This window comes from Elephas maximus, chromosome 19 (genome assembly GCF_024166365.1).
Source record: "Elephas maximus indicus isolate mEleMax1 chromosome 19, mEleMax1 primary haplotype, whole genome shotgun sequence".
Lineage (NCBI taxonomy): Eukaryota > Metazoa > Chordata > Mammalia > Proboscidea > Elephantidae > Elephas > Elephas maximus.
Window position 1 is genome coordinate 45,143,687 of NC_064837.1, and position 24,219 is coordinate 45,167,905.

At 37.4% G+C, this 24,219-nt stretch overlaps 1 protein-coding gene across 1 annotated transcript in view; it reads left to right on the top strand.

Annotated features, from left to right (window-relative positions):
• The window catches only part of SKAP1 (src kinase associated phosphoprotein 1), a 298,649-nt gene that overhangs the window by 62,738 nt on the left and 211,692 nt on the right, over window positions 1–24,219 (top strand). Inside the window, exon 3 of the mRNA XM_049861482.1 lies at window positions 13,877–13,902. Coding sequence (XP_049717439.1) covers window positions 13,877–13,902 — 26 coding nt within the window. The remainder of the gene's footprint in view (window positions 1–13,876; window positions 13,903–24,219) is intronic.

A 24,219-nucleotide genomic window follows, 5' to 3' on the forward strand; every position in this document is an offset into this window, starting at 1 on the left:
TTTTATGACATTGGTTAACAACCCCATGACATGTCAATGCTCTCTCTTCTCGACGTTGGGTTCCCTGTTACCAGCTTTCCTGTCCCCTCCTGCCTTCTTGTCCTTGCCAGTGGGTTGTTGTGCCCCTTCAGTCCTGTTTTATTTTATGGGCCTGTCTAATTTTTGGCTGAAGGGTGAACCTCAGGAGTGACTTCATTACTGAGCTAAAAGGGTGTCCAGGGACCAAACTCTTGGGGTTTCTCCAGTCTCTGTAAGGTCAGTAAGTCTGGTCTACATTTTTCTCCAGCTCTATCCGGGACCCACTTATTGTGATCTCTGTCAGAGCAGTCGGTGGTGGTAGCAGGACACCATCTAACTGTACTGGACCCAGTCTGGTGGAGGCTGTGGTAGATGTGGGCCATTAGTCCTTTGGACTAATCTTTCCCTTGTGTTATGTTTAGTTTTCTTCATTCTTCTTTGCTCCCGAAGGGTGAGACCAGTGGAGTATCTTAGGTGGCTTCTCACAGGCTTTTAAGACCCTGGATGCCTCTTACCAAAGTAGAATGTAGAATATTTTCTTTATAAACTATGTTATGTCAGTTGAGGTAGATGTTTTGAAAGGGCAAACTTTTAAAAGTGGTAATTTAATTATTTATGCTATAGGAGAAAATTTATTAATGTGGAATGATAAGATATATACTATAACTGAAAAAGTAGGTTAAAAACATACAAAATCTTACAGCGAAAAATGCCTGAAAAAGAAAAACACCAAAATGTTAATGGTAATGATCTCTGGCAAGTGGAGCTTGAGTGATTTTTCATTTCTCCTTTTTATTTATTTGTATTTTTCAACTTTCTTCAGTGAACATGTATTTAATCACATGTCATTAATATCAGAGTCTTTCCTATTTTAAAAAGGGGGAGGAATTTAAGAAGGAAGAGTATTTGATTTTCAGAAGGGAAAGGAGTTAGCACTGAGAGGAAAAGAAATGTGGAAAGAGGGAATTGTGCAGCTTAGCCTTGAGTCACTTCTGTGCCAATAAATAGCTGTGTTTGGAGGTGTTCTACTCTGTTCCTAGAATCATACACACATAAGAAAGTGGAATTATTTTTGAGCCATATGAAACACAGCAGACCTTGGAGTAATTTAGATGACTTTTCTAAAATATGTTTTGTTTTGCTTTTTAAATAAAGGAAGTTCATTCTAAAGGTCTTCATTAGATTAGGTGTCACTAACTGGGAACAACTTCCATTTCTTACATATTATTCCCGTGAGCTGCACTGGACTGACACAGGATGAGTTCTTCATTATAAAAGGATTATCTACACGACTGTGTGACTATTTAGTAAAATATGTGTATTTGTGAGACCGGTTTTCCAAAGTGGTGGTGCTTGAGTAAACCATTCACTTCCTCCTCTTCAAAGCATCAGGCACCATGATTAATTTTTATGTTTGTCATAAAGAGAAATTGAATCAACTAAAAGCAGGCTGTAAGTGTGAGGATTACAGACAGGAAGCAGTTAATTTACTTAACAGATATGCATTAGCTATTCGTTTACTCTGTGTCAGGCATGATGCCAGGTGATAAAGACGTTGTCAGATAAGACATAATTCCTGTTTTTTGAGGCGTTCTTGGGCCAGTGAATGAACAGAGCCAGTATGAAGCCCACTGTTCACAGATATCTTCCCCAGAAAGTCTGAAATACTTGGTTTCAATTTGTACATGCCTGGAATTTCACTGTTTAAAGATTCATGTAGGCTCATCATCCTCTATGAAAATACAAATTCACTTGGAGGGTTAAGAGACTTTTGCTTGTATAGTGGTGTGCATTAGCCCTGTTCAGTGGTTTTCTTCTAACCCTTGGTTAATTTAAGGTGGGTACACTGAGGAAATTCAATGGCCAGCAAGTTTGTTGAACCCCTGTAATATGCAATGCACAGTGCTAGATGCACTGAGGGTTATAAAAGTAACAGAAGATCCTTTTCCTCAGAAGGAATGTGGGCTTTAGAGATTCTTACCTCTGCAACTTAAGAATAACAGTCACAGCTAACATTCTTCATAGATTGATCTGTCATGGTCCAGGCAGGACCTGTGTCAAGGGATTTACATGCATTATCTCATTTAATCCTCCAAATAGGTGTGTGAGGTGGATACTGTTATAGTCCCTATTTAGCGGATTAGAAAGTTGAGGTTCAGAGAGGTAATCAACTTGCTCAAGATATGCCGAAGTCTGAACTCCGGATACCTGTGAATGTGACTTTATTCGAAAATTACATCTTTGCAGAGGTAATTAGTTAAATTCATATGAGGTCACACTGGAGTAGAGTGGGCCCCAATCCAATATGATTGGTGTCCCAAGAAGAGATAGAGACACACAGACACACAGGGGAGAGCCATGTGATGATGGAGGCAGATATCAGAGTGATGCATCTCCACGAAGGCGTGCCACCACCAGAAGCTAGGAGACAGGTATGGAGCAGATTCTTGCTCAGAGCCCCTCATCAGAAATCAGCACTGCTGATGCCTGATCTTGGATTTGTAGCCTCCAGGACTGTGAAAGAACAAATTTCTGTTGTTTTAAGCCACCCAGTTCGTGGAACTTTGTTACAGCAGCCTTAGGAAACTAATGCACTAGGTAACCTAACCACTTTTCAGAACATTGTGTCTATGGAAAAATACATTCTTAATGGCCAACTTTATGCTTCAACTTTTGAAATATGATTGGTTTCTAAATTAAATTCTGTTTTTACTCAGATCTGTTAACAATATTTAATAGGTTTTTAAAGCTGGTCTAGAAAACTTACCACTATCCATTACTTTGTTTCATTAGGAAAATGTATTCCCACGTCTTAACAGCTAGTTTAGAAATGAGCTTTTGGAACACAGTCTATGTATACTTAGACTGGGGGCTGCCTATCTAGAACTCCCTTAATAGGCATTAAGTAAATTGGTAAAATATGTTTGTTTTTTGAAACTTGCTCCATCATGTGAATCATCTGGCTATTTTGCTAAAAAGATTCCTAGGTCACTACCCTGGAGATGCTAACTCACTAGATCCGGGGTGGAACATGGGCATCTGTGTTTCAGTGAGAGCTCCAAGGGATTCTTAATCTCAGTCAAGTATGTAAAAATCTTTATGAGAAAACCTCAGCTGTGTGTGTATATTAAAATATCTGTAACATAAAGTTGGCGTTCTAACCATTTTTAAGTGTACAGTCCAGTGACATTAATTATATTTACAACATTTTGCAGCCATCACCACTGCTCATGTCCAAATTTTTCATCACCCCAAACAGAAACTCTGTAGCCATCAAGCTTTAACTCCCCGTACTCCCTACCCTCAGCTCATGGTAACCAGTGATCATTTGCTTTTTCTAGGTACTTGATATAAGTGGGATCCTACAGTATTTTTCCTTTTGTATCTGGTTTATTTCACTTAGCATAATGTTTTCATGATTCATCAGTGTTGTAGCATGTATCAGAACTTCATTTCTTTTTATCACTGAATAATATTCCATTCTATGTATTTACCGCATTTTGTTTATCCATTCATCTGTTGATGGACATTTGGGTTGTTTCCACTTTTTGGCTATTGTGAATAGTGCTGCAGTGAACATTGGTGTAGACCTTAGTTGTTTTTTTTTTGTTTGCTTGTTTGAGGTAAAAGTCTACTTTGGTTTTCAACTGAATTTTAACAGTGAAGGGGAAGAAGGGAAGAAGGATTTAATGGAGGAGGTGTGGGTAGAGACTGGTGATTGGGTGGTGAGGTGGTTGTTAGATGCTGTTGAGTCAGTTCGAACTCATAACAATCCTACGTGCAACACTGCCCAGTCCTGTGGCATCCTCACAATCATTGTTATGCTTGAGCCCATTGTTGCAGCCACTGTGTCAGTCCATCTCATTGAGGGTCTTTAGCTTTTGTGCTGATCCTGTACTTTACCAAGCATGATGTCCTTCTCCAGGGCCTGGTCCCTTCTGATAACGTGTCCAAAGTACATGAGATGAAGTCTCACCATCCTTGGTTCTAAGGAGCATTCTGGCTGTACTTCTTTCAAGACAGATTTGTTCTTCTGGCAGTCCGTGGTGTATTCAATATTCTTTGCCAGCACCATAATTCAAAGGTGTCAATTCTTCTTTGGCCTTCCTTATTCATCGTCTGGCTTTCACATGCATATGACGCGATTGAAAATACCATGGCTTGGGTTAGGTGCACTTTAGTCCTCAAAGTGACATCTTTGCTTTTTAACGCTTGAGGGAGGGTCCCTTTATATGGTTGGAGATAATTGACAGGAAAGCCTTACCATTAGGGCTTAGGACTTGCCAGTAGCTGACAACATTTCAACGTAATTAGCTTCTGGAGTTAGGAGATGGAGATATGGTCAATAGCAAATAATCTTGGTCCTTCCCTTGGCCTGATGTTTACTTGCTGTCTTATGTCCTTCCCTGTGGTCTAATGCTGGAGAATCCCTAGCAGTGGTATGAACTGGAAGTTCTGGTCCCACGACAGCCAGGAAAGACCTGGGATTGACTGTTTGTGGCCGAACTGCTAGAAATCCCTGACCTGTATTGATAAGGCATAGAACAGGTCTTATGGCCATTAGCCTTTAGATCAAAGTCAGTTTCATTCTTTATGATTTGGATAATTGGGTACTTTATGCTTAGCTGTGAGTGCTGTAGGCACTGTACAAAGAAATAAATGGGCAAGACTGATCAGTATAGAATCTTGTACAATTAGGGAAAATTCAAGTTGGGGGCAAAAGCAATATTCTGGAACAAGGAGGTTGATAGGAATTTGGGAAAACTATATGAAATAATTTAGAAATGATTTCTAAGTTTCTGTGTACATCTCAGTTGTTAACCAGAAGAAAGTGTACACATGATGACAAGAGCCTTATGAAAATTTCAGTAATTCCTTGTCACTCTTGGAGAGGTTACCAGAAGAAGCCTGTTTTCTAGATTATTTTGGTACAGTGTGAATGAGTGAAATATTATTATGTCTTTAATTAGGATTCTGTTGTTATTTTTCAATTAATCTGTGTCAGTAGCGTTAGCATTTGTATTAAATCATTTTCTTCATGAAAGCTTTTAATGAGGAAACAAATTGATTGTATTTATATATTGGATTCTTGCCACTGCGATGTGTATTCGGTCGTGTCTTTTGAAGTATATTTTTTCCAGTCATCTTGTGGTTAGTCTTTGAAGCCATGCTTGGGGAAAAAATTCATTTGGATGAAGGTTTTAATTTGACAGAGCTTTCTTATTTTTATCTTTCTCTTTGTCCTTTTCTTCTCTTCCTTTGATTTTTTTGCCTGCTCTTGCCTTTATGCAGATAATTTAGAGGAAAATGAAGGCATCCCTACCTTATTTGGAATAAAACCCACACTCCTTAGTACTGCAGTCAAGGCCTTGTGTGCCTTATCCTCTCCCTGCCTTTCCAGCCTTGTCTCCTACGCCTCCCTGAAATGCCCTTCATACTCTTCTCATACTAAGATAGACCTTGCTGTTTCTCACCTTCATTCACTTATTAAGCGAGCCTTTATTGACCACAGGCTATGTGTTACGGCCCCTTGAGGTTTAGTGACTTAGACAAGAAGATTATCATGTAGTATTGTAGGCACCCCTGAGAGGTGTACACAGGTATTGTGGGGGCACTTAACACAAGAGACTTAGCTGAACCTCGAAGAACCAATGAAGGGTTTGCTAGGAGAAGAAGAGGGCACAAAAGGAAGGTGTGCTGTCAGGAAGGAGAGCAGTATGTGAGAACAGGAGTGTGAGCAGGAGCTGAGTAATATACTGGGGAGGACCTGAGAACTGGGGTGAGCCACTGGAGAATTTTAAGCAGGGGAATGGTAAGGCTGGGTTTGCATTTTAGGTTATTAAAGTAATGATGATAATGACAAACAACTGACACTTAGTGGATGCTTACCAGGTGCCAGGCCTAGTGCTTAATTCTTTATGTGCATTTTCTTACCTAATCCTCCCAAGAACCATACTAGGCGGATACGGTTATTATTTCTATTATAAAAATGAGGAAACTGAAGCTTCAGTTAAATAACTTGTTTAAAGTCTCACAACTGGAACATGGAGGGGCTAGTTCTCCAATCCAGGCCTGTCTGCAAACCCTTTGCTCTTCACTGTCACCGAACTGCCTTCTCCATCATCATTGCAGAGAGCGGAGAGCAGCAGGATGATGGCAAGAAGACCATCACAGATGTGGTTACATTGACCTGGGTGAGGCATTTGAGGGTTTGAATGAATCCAGTGCCTGTAGAGATGGAGAGGAGATGGATTAAAAAGATTTTAGGTAGTAGAATCTACAGATCTTGATGACTGGTGGGATATACTTAATAATAATGAAAGAGGTAAAGGGATGATTCCCAAGTTTCACTTGGGTGGATGGTGATGTCATCCATTGAAACAGGGAACACGGGAGTAGGAGAGGTTGGGACTTGTGGGACAGAGGAAAGTCCTACACCTGAGAGAGAAGAATAGAATAATAATATATCCTGCTTTAGAATGTTTTAATTGCAAGCACTGTAGTCAGGTGTTTACCTTTGCGGGAGAGGAAACAGTCCTAATGCTAGAAAGTAAGGGAGAAAATATTAGAATGTAGGTTTCCAGAGACACTGTTTCAATGAGAGAGCATATGGAGCATAATCACTGACTAATCAAGAACAGCCTCCCAGGTTTCTTTCTTTCTTTTTTTTTAAATTGTACTTTAGATGAAGGTTTACAGAACAAACTAGTTTCTCATCAAACAGTACACACATTGTTTTATGACATTGGTTAACAACCCCACAGCATGTCAACACTCTCCCTTCTCAACCCTGGGTTCCCTATTACCAGCTTTCCTCTTTCTTCCTGCCTTCCAGTCCCTGCCCCAGGGCTGGTACGCCCCTTTAGTCTTATTTTGTTCCGTGGGCCTGTTTAATCTTTGGCTGAAAGGTGAACCTCAGGAGTGACCTCATTACTGAGCTGAAAAGGTGTCCGGGGGCCATACTCTCAGTGTTTCTCCAGTGTGTGTCAGGCCAGCAAGTCTGGTCTTTGTTTTTGAGTTAGAATTTTGTTCTACATTTTTCTCCAGCTCTGTCCAGGACCCTCTATTGTGATCCGTGTCAGAGCAGTCAGTGGTGGTAGCCGGGCACCATCTCATTGTTCTGGACTCAGCCTGGTGGAGGCCATGGTAGATGTGGTCTCTTAGTCCTTTGGACTAATCTTTCCCTTGTATCTTTAGTTTTCTTCATTCTTCTTTGCTCCCGAAGGGATGAGACCAGTCCTCCTAGGTTTCTTGCTGTTAGTACCCTGAGTGGATGTTGGATAGATTGTAGCAGCAATTCTATGTAGTGAAAGTATAATAGAAGATGTTAGTGTAAATAGGGTTTTATTTTATTTTTTATTGTCTGAGAATAGACTTAAAACAAATTTTTTTTTTATCATGGGTTATACCATCAACATCAGATAATGTTGTTTGTTATTTAATAAAAGCTTAATTGTGACCATTATATTTTGTAAGTAGGAGGGTAATGGATTTTCTTCTGGGGCAGTTTCTAAAATTTATAAATATAAATAGAAGACCACAGAAATATTACATCCCAAAAAGGAACCAAGGTCCTTTTTTACTTGAGTTATATGCTTGTTGTCTGTAGTTACCATAATATTTATTTACTATCTTAGATTGTCATCTCTTCATATACATAGATCTGATATTTTAGACTAGATTGTAAGCTTCTTATAAGCAGGTAGTAAGTCTTATACTTTTGATGGGATCAAAGGAACTGGGACCTTCTCGTTTGTGGTACCTTCCCATCCCTCCCTGACTCCTTCTAAGGCTGGTGGTACCTGGACCCCTGGGTCCCAGGCCTCTGGTTCTTCCACCAGATGGTGCTCTTTTCCCATTTCTGTTCTTGGGTGTCACAGACCACATTATCCTTTGCCACTTACCCGTTCTTTCTGCAAGGTCGTAGGGAGAGCATTGGTGGTAGAAAGAGCCAGAATTCGAAATCATTGTGAATCTTCACAACTGAGAAAAGAGGTTATAAGAGATATATACAGTGTATAGACTATTAACATTGCTCAGCAAAGCCATTTCCTTGAGCATAAATCAGCCTCTACCATGTAACTCATTACTCAAGGCCAATCGCAAGGGGGTTTTCCTAGTCTTATCAACTTGCTATTGAAGCCCTGCTCAACCTAAGATTTCATTTCGAATGCCAGAATAACGCTTAGATGTTAGTGTTTGTAGTCTGTTTGGAGACAGTCGTTACCAGAGAACAGAGATGGTCAGGAGGGAGATTGAAGAGTCTGGAAATTGAGTGTTGTTGCACACAGCCTCTGCATCCTGAAGGTGCAGTGGTTAAAAGCTTGGCTGCTAACCAAAATATTGTCAGTGCAAATCCACCAGCTGCTCCTTGGAAACCCTGTGGGGCAGTTCTACTCTGTCCTGTAGGGTCACTATGAATCGGAATCAACATGACAGCAATGTGGTTTTTTTTAAGTCATCAAGAAGAGATTTGATTTTGTTCAGTAGGTATACCAAGGCAAGGGATTTATGCTGTGTTTAAATTTCTGTAAGTCACAGGAGGTAAAATAACACTTTTAATATTTAAGTTGCCTTGCAAAAAAAAAAAAAAAATTCATCATGTGTCCTGGACTCTATCGCATCACATATGTTGACCTTTCTGGATAAAAAAATATTATGCCATTATAACTTTATTCATCTAACACAGTAAGTCTTATCATTTTTTGGGGCAGAGGAGGAGTTATTGATACTTTTGGAAGTCTAATGAAGTCTATAACCTCTTCTCCAATAAAAACAAAACATGCATTACTTTTTACCCACGATTTTAGGGAGTTCATGAATCCCGTAAAGTAAAACTGTGAACTCCACATTAAAGACCTCTGATCTAACTACTTCCCAGACAAGCTGTCTAACAAAACAGTTATGTCTTCTCTTAAGTACTAGATTTGTTTTCTAAATTTCAGCCAATAAGAAAGCAGTTAATATGGAAGTTAAAAGCTCGCTCTGGAACCAAGAAGACCCGGATACAAATCTTGGTTCTGTTACTTAATAGGTATGTGATCTTGTCCAAGTTGTTTGACCTTCCTGAATCTGTTTCCTCCTCTGTAAAATGGGGATAATAATAGTTATTATGAAGAGTAAATTAAATAATACTTTTAAAATGTATATACATATATTCTTGTTGTTAGTTGCTATTAAGTTGATTCCAACTTATGGTGACCCCATGTATGCATAATAGAACTACGTTCCATAGGGTTTTCAAAGCTGTGACCTTTCAGAAGCAGATCACTAGGACTTACTTCCCAGTTGTCTCTGGGTGGGTTTGAACTGCCAACCTTTCAGTTAGTAGTGGAGCACTTAACCATTTGCACCACCCAGGGACTCCAGCATATGCCTAGCATTTATTAAGTGCTGAATATGTGTTTATTGTTTTATTATAATTAGGAAATGGAATTTTTTTTCCTTCCTAGGTATCGAATTAGCTGGCTGAGGGGGTAAAGCTCTGAGTACTATAATCTCAATAACCATGTTCATTGATTTACTCCATGGTCAAGAATTTAATCCCCCAAATATAATGATTTAGAGTCAGTAGCCTCATTTTCGGCAGAAATCTAGTAAAGTGTTTCTGTGAATCTTGGGTGGCAAGGGTAAGATAGTGTGTTTGGACCTTGAAAGTTACTGAAATATATCTGTAGATGGGCCAGTCTATTTTAGTCACCATTTCATCCACTCACCTGAGCAAAGAACTTGTCACATAGAAGGTATTCAATAAACATTTGTTGACCGAATGACTGAATTCTTTTAGAAGAGTAAAATATCTGTAGGGAAAGATGATCAATTTTGCTGAGTGTCTTAAAGTTAGATTATATTTTCAAGGCTTTGCTCCTTAATTTTTTTTTATAGGGCTCATTCTTCAATTAGTTACTACGGTTGGAAATTTATCTGTGTAACCATGTCATCTCTTGATGCCTCAGTTTCTTCATTTTCAAAATGGGCATAATAATAGGGTTGGAATGTGGAGTAAGTGGGTTAATATAAGTGAACTGCTTAGAACAGTGCCTGACGATATGTTCAATACATTTTAACATTGTTATTATTTTTACTACTACTACAGCTGCCTATCAAGATTCCCTTAATGCAATTTATTTGTTATGCATTTTCCTAAGTTAAAATTCAATTAAAACTCCTTTAATTTAAAAACGTGAACACTGCATATAGCCAAATGCTGTGAAATTTTATTGTTCCATTTTCATTTTTGGAGGAACAAGTGAAGATGGGTTTATTTTGACAGAATGTGAAAACAATAATCATCAATATGGCTGCAGCATTTTCTCCGTGCTCATTCTGTATTCATCTTTTTTCAGTTACAAATATCATTTGCATGGACCTGATGATGTCGAATATGGATATTGCAGAGGAGCGATAACTTCACTTTCATATTGAAGCCATAGCTTCAAAGAGAAGATTAAGGAAGTGTTTGTTATCTATCTGCACAGGCCTGATATAAAATTCTCAGAGGCTTTTAGGGTAAACACAATTCTGTGTGAGTGTGTGTGTGTGTTTTTGCTTTGATACACTTCTATTGTGGTCTCTGTATTTTGATTTAAAATGTCTAGTTTCAAACTTTGTTGGACTCTCTGGCTAAGGCAGAATTGTTTTCAGAGTGAAGAGCAAAAATTGGAAGATGTTGGCAGGATTTGACTAAATGCCTTCCGTGAAGTGTAGAATTCTCTAGTGAGGAATCGTCTTCCCAGAGGACATGATGACGGCCCTCCATGGGGATATGTTTAATAAGAGAAGATGAAGACCTTAAATGTATCCAGTGAAGAATAATCCATGTGTCCTCCACTGAGGGATGGGATTGCTCACCTTTTGGCCTCTCAAGTGTCTTCTTGAGCTGTAGGATAGAGGCGTTTGGTTTTTTGTTTGTTTTAAATAGATTTTCTTTGGGATTATTATATAATTAATACTTAGAGTAAGAAGACAGGCAGGGTAGGTAGGGTAGCAGGATAGATTTATACCTTCTGAAAAAGAAGGAGACTAACAGTCTACTTTGTCACTCCATGTCAGTTCCACATCTGATTTTTATTGACAGATATTTAATTACAGTATTATCAAGAACAAAGCAGATTCCACTATTTAACATTAACTAGATAGACCTGTTTACTTGATACTGTTCCTTCTCTATAATCAGTCTTCTTAATATATATGTACTTTCGAGAGAAACAATGTTCTTAATATATATGAACTCAATTAAGATCATCTTTCTTCTTAACTAAAAAGAGAAATTAGGAAACCAGGGTCACTTTATAGTAGGTAGAGAAGGGAACTGAAAATACGCATGAATTGAAGTGGGGGTTGTGGGAGACGGAGGCACAAAAGAGGAGGCTGAAATCTTCAGTGACACATTTTACCGCTGTACCAATTTGCCTAGGTTTGGCCTTTTAACTGCTACTTGTTTAGATTTTTTCCGGGCCGATAAATGAGAACAACAACAAAGTTCCTGCTGTTGCCATTATTAACATTTTGGAAAAAGGAGTATGTGTGTGTGTGTGTGTGTGCACTCTCATGCCCTAATTTTTATTTATATTGAACTAGAGGTTGAGTAATAATTGGAATTGGGGTCTGGGACAGTGCCTCAAGAAAAGATGGAAAACAGCATTTAGGTTTGTAATTGCCTGCTCTTTGATAATTTGCTATGTGGTTTAGGAGAAAGGGTTTTTGCAGAAAACTCTTCACAGTGACCAGGTACCGTGGGAGGCTGCACTGTCTCCTGGGTGGAGATTGACTCATCATACTTACATAAAGAACTTAGTTAAGTTACAACATGCCAGTCCCAATTTACATTGACGTGGACACCTCCTCAGCTGTTGCAGCTTTGGATCCCCCACTACTTTTCTCTCCCCCACCCCTCTTTTCCACTGCTGGTATCACTGCTGTCTTGGGCTTTCCCTGTCCCCTAACCCAGGCATCACACATTTTCCTTTGATTTCTGACCTAGAACTGTTCTGAGAAAGGAAAGGAACAGGAATAGTCAATCGTGAGGTTTTTTTTCCATCTTTATTCCTCATTCTGATACCCATGACCCCTTGCCATCGAGTCAATTCTGACTCATAGCAATCCTATAGAACAGAGTAGAACTGCTCTATAGAGTTTCCAAGGAGCACCTGGTGGATTCAAACTGTTGATTTTTTGGTTAGCAGCTGTAGCACTTAACCACTATATCACCAGGGTTTCCCTCATTCTAATATTCTCCCCAAATTTAGCCCTGGATTATGGCAACGTACTTCCCATTGGCATCCTTCCTCTCTCTTTTCTCAAGTATTATCTTACAGAGTAAAGAAATAACCAAGATCTCCACTGAGGTGATGTTCTTCCTCAAAGTAGCCAAACCGTATTTCAGTTATATACGGGAAGACATATCATTATCACCTGTGTATTGTTCTGCATAATCTTTTTTAGGCTATAAACAGTTTTAAGAATTTTATAAAAACTGTGGACTCTCTCCTCAGGAAAAAGTACTCTTATGTACATTTATACTGCTGAGCAGTCAAGATGAGGATGGAACAATATCCATTCTATTCAGTGGCCTAGAAGTCAAGTCACTGTGTCAATAGCAAGACTTAAGGTGCAGTGACTGTGAACCAGATTTGAAGTATGTTAGGAATGAGGAGGAGGTAAGGAAATAAAGAGAGCAAGTATAAACAACTTTTGAAAATTTCACTGTGAAGGAAGGGAAAGAAGATAGCAGATGGAGAGATGCGAGGGGGGTAAGGGAGAGGCTTGCTTTATTTTTATATGAGCATAAATGCTGTTGGAATGGGTCCAGTTGAGAGGAAGAGGTTGAATATACAAGAGATAAAATCAATATAGAATAATGCAAGGTTCCTGAAAAGGCAGGAAGAAATGGGATCCAAAGTACAATAGACTTTCGTGGGTAACCATTATATAGGACATTGTTTCTGTGGGAAAAAATGCAATTTGGTTTCCAAATAAATGACTTACAAATGATCCTTTCTCCCACCGCCATTTCGTTAGTTTAAAACTTCAGGGGCTGCTGGTTTTGCCAATCATTTCCCAAAATAAAAGAGGAGCTAGAATAGCACAGCAGACTTCAAGAGCTCCAGTCTTGGCTCAGGCACTAAAATGTTAGATGACTTTGAGTAAATTGTTCATGCTTCACCTTTAAAATTAAGAATTTGGGCTTAGGAGGCATTTGGGAATGTGTTGTGGGTGTTTTGGTTGTCACAACAACAGGGGTGGCACTGGTATTTGATGCCCAGGATCAGCAATGCTCACCAAAAAAACCCAAACCCACTGCCGTCATCGAGTCGATTCCGACTCACAGCGACCCTATAGGACAGAGTAGAACTGCCCCATAGGGTTTCCAAGGACAGCCTGGTGGATTCAAATTGCCGACATTACTGCTTAGCAGCCATAGCTCTTAACCACTGTGCTACCAGGGTTTCCCCAGCGATGCTAGCTGTCCTATAATTCACAGGACAGTTTGTCACAGCAAATTGTCCTTCCCAAAGCCCATAGAGTTCCTGATGAGAAAACCTGAGCGACCGGGTTCTGAGGCCCTCAGTGACTTCTGAGGGCCTTTCCAGCTCTAAAGATAAAATTACCTAAGGCGTTAAAGAAAAAAAAAAATCTAAGGCGTTACAGTGAGTTAAATGCAGCTTAGAGCCTTCGAGAATCTTTCAAATCTCAGGTATAACCCTTTAATTTTTCTCAGTGACTAGCCATGTTGGCTAGTTGATGACGATTTAGCAAGCCTTCTGGACTGGATGCTAGAAGCTACTTTATGCCGTCCAAGATTGAGAAATAATTAAGTACAAGTTTGACTTATCTCCCTTTTTCTCTCGTATTCCAGGTACCACTGGGAATTTCAGCCCCAAGGTGAGTTCTCTTGGATCATTTATAGTTTTACACTAAAAAAAAAAAAAAGTTGTTTACTTCTGTCTTTTCTAAATAAGCTTGTCTGCAGAGTGTTATTAGCAGTTCTGAGGAGAGTTAGTGGAGTGTTTGATTAACCTTCACCCTGCTGGGCCCCCTGCCCTGCTTTTTAGTAACAAGAGGCTCCGATTCTTCTGCCTTCTGAGTGGATTGCTGCTAGATTATTTTATTGAACCAAAACTATAATATACTTTTATTCCTTGAGCTTTGTTAGATGCAAACAGGATCCACCAGCATTTAAATAAAATGGTGGCTGAGTCCATAACAAAAACCTTGGGAGGGTTCCAACTCAGCTAATCCTTCATTTGCTCCAGAAATAAATTCCAGTATGTTACCTCCTCGATCACAGTGCTCTTCCACACAGCCTGCCTGTCTGGCAGTAGAGAAATGTCAGAAATGGAGCAGCGTTGAAATTCCCACTAGAACAGTGTTATCACATTTTAATATGAGCCTCACTGCTGCCTCGGTGCTTCTAATTGCTTTCAAACCATTGTTTTCCTGCTTTTGCTTGATGAACCCAGCATCTGGCATGATTCTAAAGAGTACAACAGACAGCTGTGTGCAAAATTAAAAAAAAAAGGGGGGGGCAGATTAAAATACATTTTTAAAAGGTTCAAAATTGGAATGTTTTTTCTGAATTCAAACCATTTGGAGGAGTATGTTTAAATTATATCTGTTCCTTCTTTTTAGCACTCTGGTTGAGAATGATAGAAACATCTACCTGAATATTAATTGTCTTTATTATAAATGGAGGATTTTTATATCAAACTAGCAAACAACTTATGAATTATTTTGCTCTGTGACTTTTCTTTCTCTTATTGCTGTTAATGTATCCAGTGTCAAGTGTCCAGTTTTTGTTGTTGGGTGCCTTTGAGTCGATTCCGACTCATAGTTGACCCTATGTGACAGAGTAAAACTGCCCCATAGAGTTTCCTGCCTGAAATCTTTATAGAAGCAGATCACCAGGTCTTTTCTCCTGTGGAGTGGCTGGTGGGGGAAAATTCAAACTGTGAGTGATGATACTAATTTTATTAAAATTGTTGTTTTCCTAGCTCATACTTTGTTTTATATATTTCAGATCTATATAAGACTTTCTTTAAAAGCCAACCTTAAGAAAGGAAAATCTTATAATTTTAAAGCTTTTTGACTCTTGTAAGCTAAAGTCAGGGTGTTTATAATACCTGTAATAATGTAATGTGGTGTTATTGTATATCTCACTATTCTAAAGCATGTATAGCTGAAAACATAGATTGACTGGTAGAGAAGTATATGTAACAGTTTGCTTTGCAAATGTGAGATATGCTATTCAGGGAATGGCCCTATAGTTCAGGGTTTAACAGATGTTAACCAAAATCCACAAGGGGCAGAACATGAATGTGAACTGGCAGAAATGAATGGAACTGTGAGGGTAGAATTAATTACCTAAAGGAGAAATAAAGAATTAGTGTCAGAGATGTGGTATAGTAATGTGTTGAGAAGAGAAAATAATTTTGGAATTTAACACAAGAGTCTCTATAGGGCTAAAAAAGACAAAGGGTGCGTCTTACCAGATCTTTGTAATAATGGCATTGCAGTCATTTTCCAACACAGGGAAACTTCTACACATACTTTCTCTCTTAGAGTGAGGGTGGAGGTAGAGCTGCCAAGGGCACAGCTGAGAATAGTTTATTTAGAACAGAAAGCGGTATTTGCTTCTCAACAATGATTGAATATATTTAGCAAAATCTTTGCTCATTTGGAAGTAAATGCAAAGAAAGATCAAATAGAAAAATCTATATTCATTGCATCTTGCCCCCAGCCTTGCTCCTCCTGTTTTTTTTTTCTTTTCTTTTTGGGCAAAGGGAGTATCTTTTACCTTGCCCTTTTGATCAGATCTTAGTGGATTGTGTGCTTCAAAAATTGGTGGGGTGGTGGGTGGGAGCAGTGATAGGTCTATATAAGGATCTGCAGGACAATTTAGAACTGAAAAGAATAGGAATATGTAAGAAAGAACAGCTGGCAGAAGAATTTTAAAAACACTGAAAGACTAGGTAGTATGGGGTGGAAGTGAGAGAAGACAGAAATGATGGGTCTGAGCTTTCTTAGCATTTTTATACATGGCAGGAGCCTCTGTGCAGGAAGATGATAGTGTGGATTTTATTAACTCTTTGTTCTTGCCTAATTAGACGCTTGGTTTCTTCAGGATATTTGAACTTAACCAGAGTCTGGGGACTGGAAGGAAAATAATCCTTAATTATAAAAGATGCATTGCTTTTAAAACTCCTTTAAGAGCACATATTTAAACATCTGGTTATGGTAAAGTCTGTGATGAGTTGGTACAGTGCTCTCTGAAGGAGAAACACTTAAAGAAAGACATTTGAGAGATGAACCACCCAGGCTTAGAGAAGGAATATCAAGCAAAGGTTTTCTCATCTATCGTTCCATCTAATCCCAGGTTTAATGTGATGGAGGACGGACCATGAGATAGTATTAGGGAGAGTCTCATCCCTGTTCTGGAAAAGAAATATGCATGGTAAAGAGATTGTGGACTTTGATGTCTGACAGACCTGGGTTCAAATCCCATCTTTACCATTTAATGGCTCTGTGACTTTCGCAAGTTAATTGACGTCTCTGAACCTCAAATGTGCCAGATACTGTGCCAAGTACTTTACATACGTTATCTTACTTAACCCTCAGAATAACCCTATAAGATAAAAAAAAAAACCAAACAACCCTATAAGATAAAAATAGGTACTGTTAATATATCCATTTGACAGATGCAGGTACTGAGGCATAAAGAAGTTACACTTGGTCAGGGTCATGCAACTTAAGGATTCTAACTTGGTCAGTCTGACTTCAGAGTCTACCATCTCCCTTAAAAAAAAAAAGTTGTATTGAGATATGATTCACATACCATAAAAATCACTCTTTTAAAGTGTACAAGTCAGTGGTTTTAAATATACCCACAGAGTTGTACAACCATTACCACGATCTAATTTCAGTACGCTTTCATCACCCCAAAAAGAGATCCTGTACCTATTAGCAGTTCCAGAGGCCACAAAACTTCATCATGGTGACTGTCTCAGAGTTGTTATGAAGGTTAGTATTAATTTGTATAAGTGCCCAGCACAGTGCCTCGGCGTAGTAAACAATAAGGAAATATAGTTTATATTTATGATAGTGTTAATGGTAAGTCTTTCCCTCATATTTCCACGCAAGTTTTCTTATTGGTCTGTTGCCTACTTCCTGAATGAGGTCCATTAAAAAAAAATAATTAAACATAGGGAAAAGAAAACGTGATCCAAAGATTTTATTACTTTAGTGTAGAGAGGGCATAAATGAAAGAGCTCTTTTAGTTACTTCAAATATGATTGGAGAACATGGGGAAGCCTTTCTATTTTTAGTTTTATTTTACAATAACACTTAAGATTCCTTTGACAATTCAAGTCCTGCTTACTTAAAAAATTTTTTTTCCTACTTAATTGTTTTACTTAAAATTACAAAGATAAGTCACTGGAATCTTTGCTATAGAATTTTTACCATTTTGGTGATTCTTCAGATATCTAGAAGATGATATTGATCAGCTGTCTAAACAATATCAATTTTGCATTTTGAATCTGATTACAATATCACTGATTTCCTTCATTTTGTTTTAGTTTCCCCTTTATAAAATGAGTTTGTCAGTTATAGTTTAATCAATCAAAATTTTGATTTTAATGTATAATATTTATAATTCAAATTTATTGCTATAAAAACATCCTCATGAATGTTAGACTTGTCTGCTGTGGGCCCAGAGTTAAAACAAATGGCACAATAGTGAAGCAAAAATTTAAGGAAGACCATTGGAATACTATATGTGTGTGTATGTATGTTTATGTATATATGCACGCATATACATGTGTATATGTGTGTATATATGTATATAAAATCAGATTTTTTGTTCAGTGGTCACTCACATTTGTGGTAATGGTATATGTAGGCTAGTAATATTAATGCCAACTTTGAATATCTGCATGGGTGATATAGAGGGTTTCTGAGAAAAATATCCAACATTTCAACATGAAAATTTCCTACTGTATGAGTCTTAAAATTTTAATTTTGAAATGGCAAGCCTATATTTCTTGTCAAAGCAAATTGATCCCTAAAAATATAGCTTGGCAAAATCAGTAGTCAAAGTGAATAAAGAAAATGTTATTATAAAATCAGGTTGACTATAGATTAAAAGCAATTTAAGACGAATATCAACTAATTTGTGGACCTTCTTTGCATCCTAAGTCAAACAAACTATAAAAATGACATGTATGAGAGAATTAGAAATTTGAACTGATTGGTTATTTTATGTTATTAAGAAACCACTGTTAATTTTTCAGGTGTGATAATGATAATGTTACGTCTTTTGGTTTTTTAAATAGTCCTTATTTTAAAGAGAAACGTGCTGTGGTATTTACAGATGAAGTGATATGATGTCTGACATATTATTCAAAACAATATGGCAGGGGGAGAAGAGGTAGGGTGCAGATGAAAAAAGATGAACCATAAATTGACAATTGTTTAAGCTGGATGGTGTTGTACATAGGGGTTCATTACACTATTTTGCCTACTTTTGTGTATGTTTAAAATTTTTCATGATACAAAGTTAAAGGCAAAAGAAATCCAGGTTGGGATTAGTAAGAAAAACATGGCATTATTTTCTTATTCTATCATGGCACCTAGTATATTAAATGCATAAGATACTTTAAGTATTTTGGTCACAATATACCTAGAATAGTGTGCTGGTTTTTTTTTTTAATTTCCATCTCTATGTTAGAAAGTTAGTGTTTTGTGATGGAAAGAGCATGAGCTTTTAAATCACACCTGAATTTGAATACCAGCTCCTCTACTCACAAGCTTTGGGAGCTAGGGCAAATGACATAACCTTCTAGAGCTTCAGTTTCTTCCTCTGTAAAACTTCCACTAATAACATGTACTTCATAGTTATTATGACTTGTAATGAGTTATAATGAGATGATGAATGCATGAAGGGTGCTTGCCACATGGAAGGTAGTTACTAAGTGGTAACAAGTATTATTTTTATGTTTCAGAGTAGGTCTAGTCAAGTAAATGCATGTATGGAACTCTGACAATATATATTACACGTATCTTTCCATAAAATTCATCTGTTCCTGCTGAACCCTGGTATAGGCCATGCAACCTGCCATGTGTGTGTTTGGAAGCTTTGCCTTTATGGGGTGTATGTGCAGAATTTTTATTGGTAGGCACTTTAGAGGTTAGATTTATGAGCTTGTTGCTCTATAATGTCTGGGATATGTTGAATCGAAGCACGGATGTCACTTAACTTCTCGTCCCTTACTATCACATACTTGGAGCATGTAGTTATGACAACTACAAGAAGCAAACCATTAAAGCAGCAAAGAAACACCATCTTTTCACTTAAAAAGAGAGAGAGAGAGAGGGATTTTCCTTTGAAGTTGAAGAGAAGTGTTTTTGAATTAATGGAGTGTACAGTGATTTTACTAAGTTTTATTTATGAAAATTCCCTTTGCATTCATGCCAAAAGGTTTTAGCACAGTTGTAAGTAGGATTTATACAAAGAAACACAGCCTAAATTTATGATGTGTTTGCAAATGTAAGAAAAAGTCTGAATTTACAATATTTGTAATTTATTGTTAAGTATCTTTCTATCACTATTCTTGGAATGCTAATATTTTATAAACATAAGTGTTAGCTATGAACCTGGAATATCCTAACCTATACTACTTTTTAAAAAGAAGTCTTCTAGAATGTTCTACATGTCTTCTGGGGATTTAATAGGAGGGAAATATACACAGGATGAATACTCCTGCCTTTGGCTTTGACCCAACCTTTTAGCATCAACAATCTTGACAGTTGCTTTTGTGGCTTGGCTTCCTTTAGTCATGTTCCCTCTTTCCTTTTTATGTGCTATATATTTTATACAAATTAATCTGTGGAAAGGGGATAAACATATACATTGTTTTTTGAAGTTAATTACTGACTTTGATACCTTTTCAAATATTGTACATCCTATACATGTCCTGTTGTGTATGTGTTTTAATTTCTTAGAGTGACAATGTATTTTTAAATTAATACACTAATTTTTTGCAACTACTGTTTCTTCAGTAAAAAGACTCACATTTTCCCTTTTAAAGTTAAAATTTGCTAAGATTTTTGTGTCCTTTCTAAATTTCCTGTTGTAGAGTAGATAATATTGAGACATAAGAAAAAAAAAAATTGACTCATGCAAGTGAAAGAAGTAATCATTAGAATCAGGCGGCGCTGCCTTCTTTATTCCTTGCACATATTATGTACAAACATGTTCATTATAGCATTGTTTAAAATAGGAAAAACACCAAACAGCCTAAATCTCCAGCAATAAGGACTCAATTATGCTACCCCTGGTTGACACAGTGGTTAAGAGCCTGGCTGCCAACCATAGCCACTCCTAGGAAACCCTGTGGGGCAGTTCTACCCTGTCCTATAGGGTTGCTATGAGTCAGAATGGACTTAATGGCAATCTGTGTTTTTTTTTTTTTTTTTTTTTTTAATGTAATAGAATGCTGTATAGTGGTGTAAAAGAAAATAGTACATATATATGTATAAGAAACCCTGGTGGTGTAGTGGTTAAGTGCTGCATCTGCTAACCAAAATGTCAGCAGTTCGCATATACCAGGCGTTCCTTGGAAACTCTATGGGGCAGTTCTACTCTGTCCTAGAGGGTCGCTATGAGTTGGAATTGACTCAGTGGCAACGGGTTTTGGTTTTTTTATATATGTGTAACACAGAATGATCTCCAAGGCATATCGTTATGTTAAAAAAGCAGTTTGGGCAAACAGTGTACAGTTTGTCTCTGTGTGTGTATGTGTACGTGTGCATATTTTATTTGTTTATAGAATGCTTTTGCAAGAATACAAGAATCTGTTAACAGTGGTAGCCTCTGGGGAGGGGGATATATGTATGAGTGGAAGAGAGAATTTTGTTATATATATCCTTTGGTACCATTTAAATTTTCACCATGTGCATATATTATTTTTTCATTTTAAAAAGTTATTAATAAAAAGCGAGGTTACTTATTTCTAAGATAAATGGTTATGAGAAAAATATGGATACAAGAAAATGCTACCAATTAAAAAAATAAAAAGCAAAAACATACACCCTGTACAGAGAGACACTTTAGATAGAAAATTCATAGAATATCCAAGAAATTTCACAGTGGTCGTCTATGGTGCGAAGGACCATCTGTGTGTAGGGAGGAAGGAGATGTGCTTTTCATTATGTGCCGCCTTGTAAGACTTGAGGTTTTTATTCTGAGCATGCTTAACTTTTTAAATTTAATAAAGAAGCTTACCAAACACTTGATTTAACATGGTGGCACACTCTTTTTCAGTAGAATCATGATTCGGTAGTATCTATTCAAGTTTTCCACCCCATCTCATTAATTGTTTTATTTACTTATTTATCCACTTATATTTATTTATTTTTACATATGAATTTTTGGGTGAGGCCCTGATGATAGTATAAAATAGCAGCACTCTCTTTTTTTAGTGTTTGAGAATTAGCAATATATAGGTGTGTTGACTTATCTCTTAAAAGTGAATTCTGAAATGGTCACTGATAATGAGTACTTTTTTTTAACCCTATCTCAGTCTTTTTATATGTGATAATTAAAAGTTCATAGAAACAAAAAGACAAGCAACCAATTTAAAAATGAGCTAAGGACTTGAACATATATTTCTCAAAAGAAGAAATACAGATGGCCAGCAGCACATGAAAAGATGCTCAGTGCCATTAGCCATTCCAAAAAGAAACTAAACCCATTGCCATCAAGTCAATTCCAACTCACAGTGACCCTGTAGGACAGAGTAGAACTGCCCCAGAGAGTTTCAAAGGAGCACCTGGTGGATTTTAACTTTTGGTTAGCAGCTGTAGCACTTAAACACTACACCACCAGGGTTTCCATTATGAAAACCACATTGAGATGTCACTTCGCACCCACTAGCATGTCCATTAAAAAAAAAAAAAAAAAACGGAAAATAACAAGTGTTGGCAAGTATGTGAAGAAATGAAACCTTTATACATTGCTGGTAGGAATGTAAAATGATGCAGCCACTGTAGTTGGGCAGTTTCTCAGTATGCTAAACATAAAATTACCATATGACTAATAATTCTACTCCTAGTTACATACGCAAAAGAATTGAAAGCAGGGACTTGAACAGATACTTGTATACCAACTTTTTATAGCAGCTTTTTTTTCACAATAGCCAAAAAAATGGAAACAGCACAAATGTCCATCAGCAGATGAATGGATAAGCACAATGTGGTATAGCCATCCAATAGAATATTATTCAGCTATAAGAAGGAATGAAGTACTGACACATACTACAATATGGATGAACCTTGAAACAGGATAACTGAAGGAAGCCAACATAAAAGGCCATATATTGTATATTGTATGATTCCATTTATATGAAGTATATCTGGAATAGGCAAATCCATAGAGACAGAAAGCAGATTAGTGGTTGCCAGGGGCTGGCGGGAGGGGAAAATGGGGAGTGACTGCTAAATAGGTAGGAGATGAAAGTCCTGGAACTCCATAATGGTGATGGCTACACAACATTGTGAATGTACTTAATGCCACTGAATTATACACTTTAAAATGATTTATAATGGTAGATGTTATGCTATGTGTATTTTACCACACACAAAAAATCAGAGTGCGGTAAAATAAAGTTCATAGAACTTCAGATTCTTTTCCTTATCTAAATGGCAAGGAATATCAAGTGATCGATAAGTGTGTAACTGCTTATGTTTATCTGATTAGTTGGGGACTTTTGTTGAGAAAAAAATTCATAAACTTTTTCTTAGATAATTTATAAACTATTTTCCTTAGATCAGGCAAGGAGTACATTTTCTGAACACAGAATTTTGGCGTAAAAATTAATCTACCTCAGGAATTCAGCTTCTAATGATTTTTCATGTTCTGGATCCAAAATATTGAAATGTGTGGTTAATTTGAGTACAAACTTTTTTGGTTCTTCTTATTAAACTATTTTTTTAAAGTAGATTAAGCCCTTGAACTTGAAACCCATTGAATTTGCTTGATATTTGAAGGCTAAGTAATGTGACGGATGGGTCCAACTCCATGAAAAAGCATTAGTTTTTTTCATTATGCTTCCCCTCAACACATACTTCTCCCAGAAACTTGTTTAATAGTTACTGTTCACCAGAATGGCTGAAGTATTACTAATACAGGAAATGGACGGCTTAGTTATAAAACCAAAAAAACCAAACCCATTGCCGTTGAGCTGATTCCGACTCATAGTGACCCTGGACCCTAGAGGACAGAGTAGAACTGTCCCGTAGAGTTTCCAAGAAGTGCCTGGTGGATTCGAGCTGCCAACCTTTTGGTTAGCAGCCATAGCACTTAACTACTATGCCACCAGGGTTTCTGCTTATTTATAGGTAAAGGAATTTATATAAGAAGTAAAATGAAGCTTCCAGTTACTGCTGACTCCTTTAAGGCAAATAGTGAAAGAACCAATCATATAAACCTGTCTGTCCTCCTTGTCAGTTTGACATGTATTTAACACACACAAGCCAGCCAGAAAAAGTTCTTGAACACCATTCATCTCTAAAAGGTATTTACCTAAACTTAAAAGTGATTCTCCTTAACTCTTTAAGATTTGTGTGATAGTGAGAGGTTTGGTGGGGGTTGTTACCACTGCATGCATTAACAGGAGTCCTTGTTTGCAGTTGAGTGGGACATGGGAAAACCCAGAGCATTAGTAGCATTGAAGGCGTATTGTCCTTACAGTGAAAACTCATCCTTTCTTGAACATGATAATTAAAAGCTGGTTCACATTTTCAGGCCTGCTAATCTAATCCACAATCCATTCTTTATTATAGATGCACTGTTTTTTTTTTTTTTTTCTCTAAAAAGAAAAAAACATTTTTTTAAAGTTTAATTGATAGCATTTGAGTATCCATATGGAGCTATAAATATTTATCATCCACGAATCATCCAGAAGTAAATGTGTTACACAAATGGAGTCTGTTCATCACCCACCAAAATTTTGACCATCCTTCCAAAGGGAGATATGCAGTCTTTCTGCTTGTAGTGTTTACCAGGAGCAGAGCCTGTTCCTGGTATTTAGACGGTGTTCTGTCTTCCATATGTAATTACTCAGAATTCCTACCCTTCTTGTCATCAGAATTTTTTTTAAATAATTTTTATTGTGCTTTAAGTGAAAGTTTACAAATCAAGTC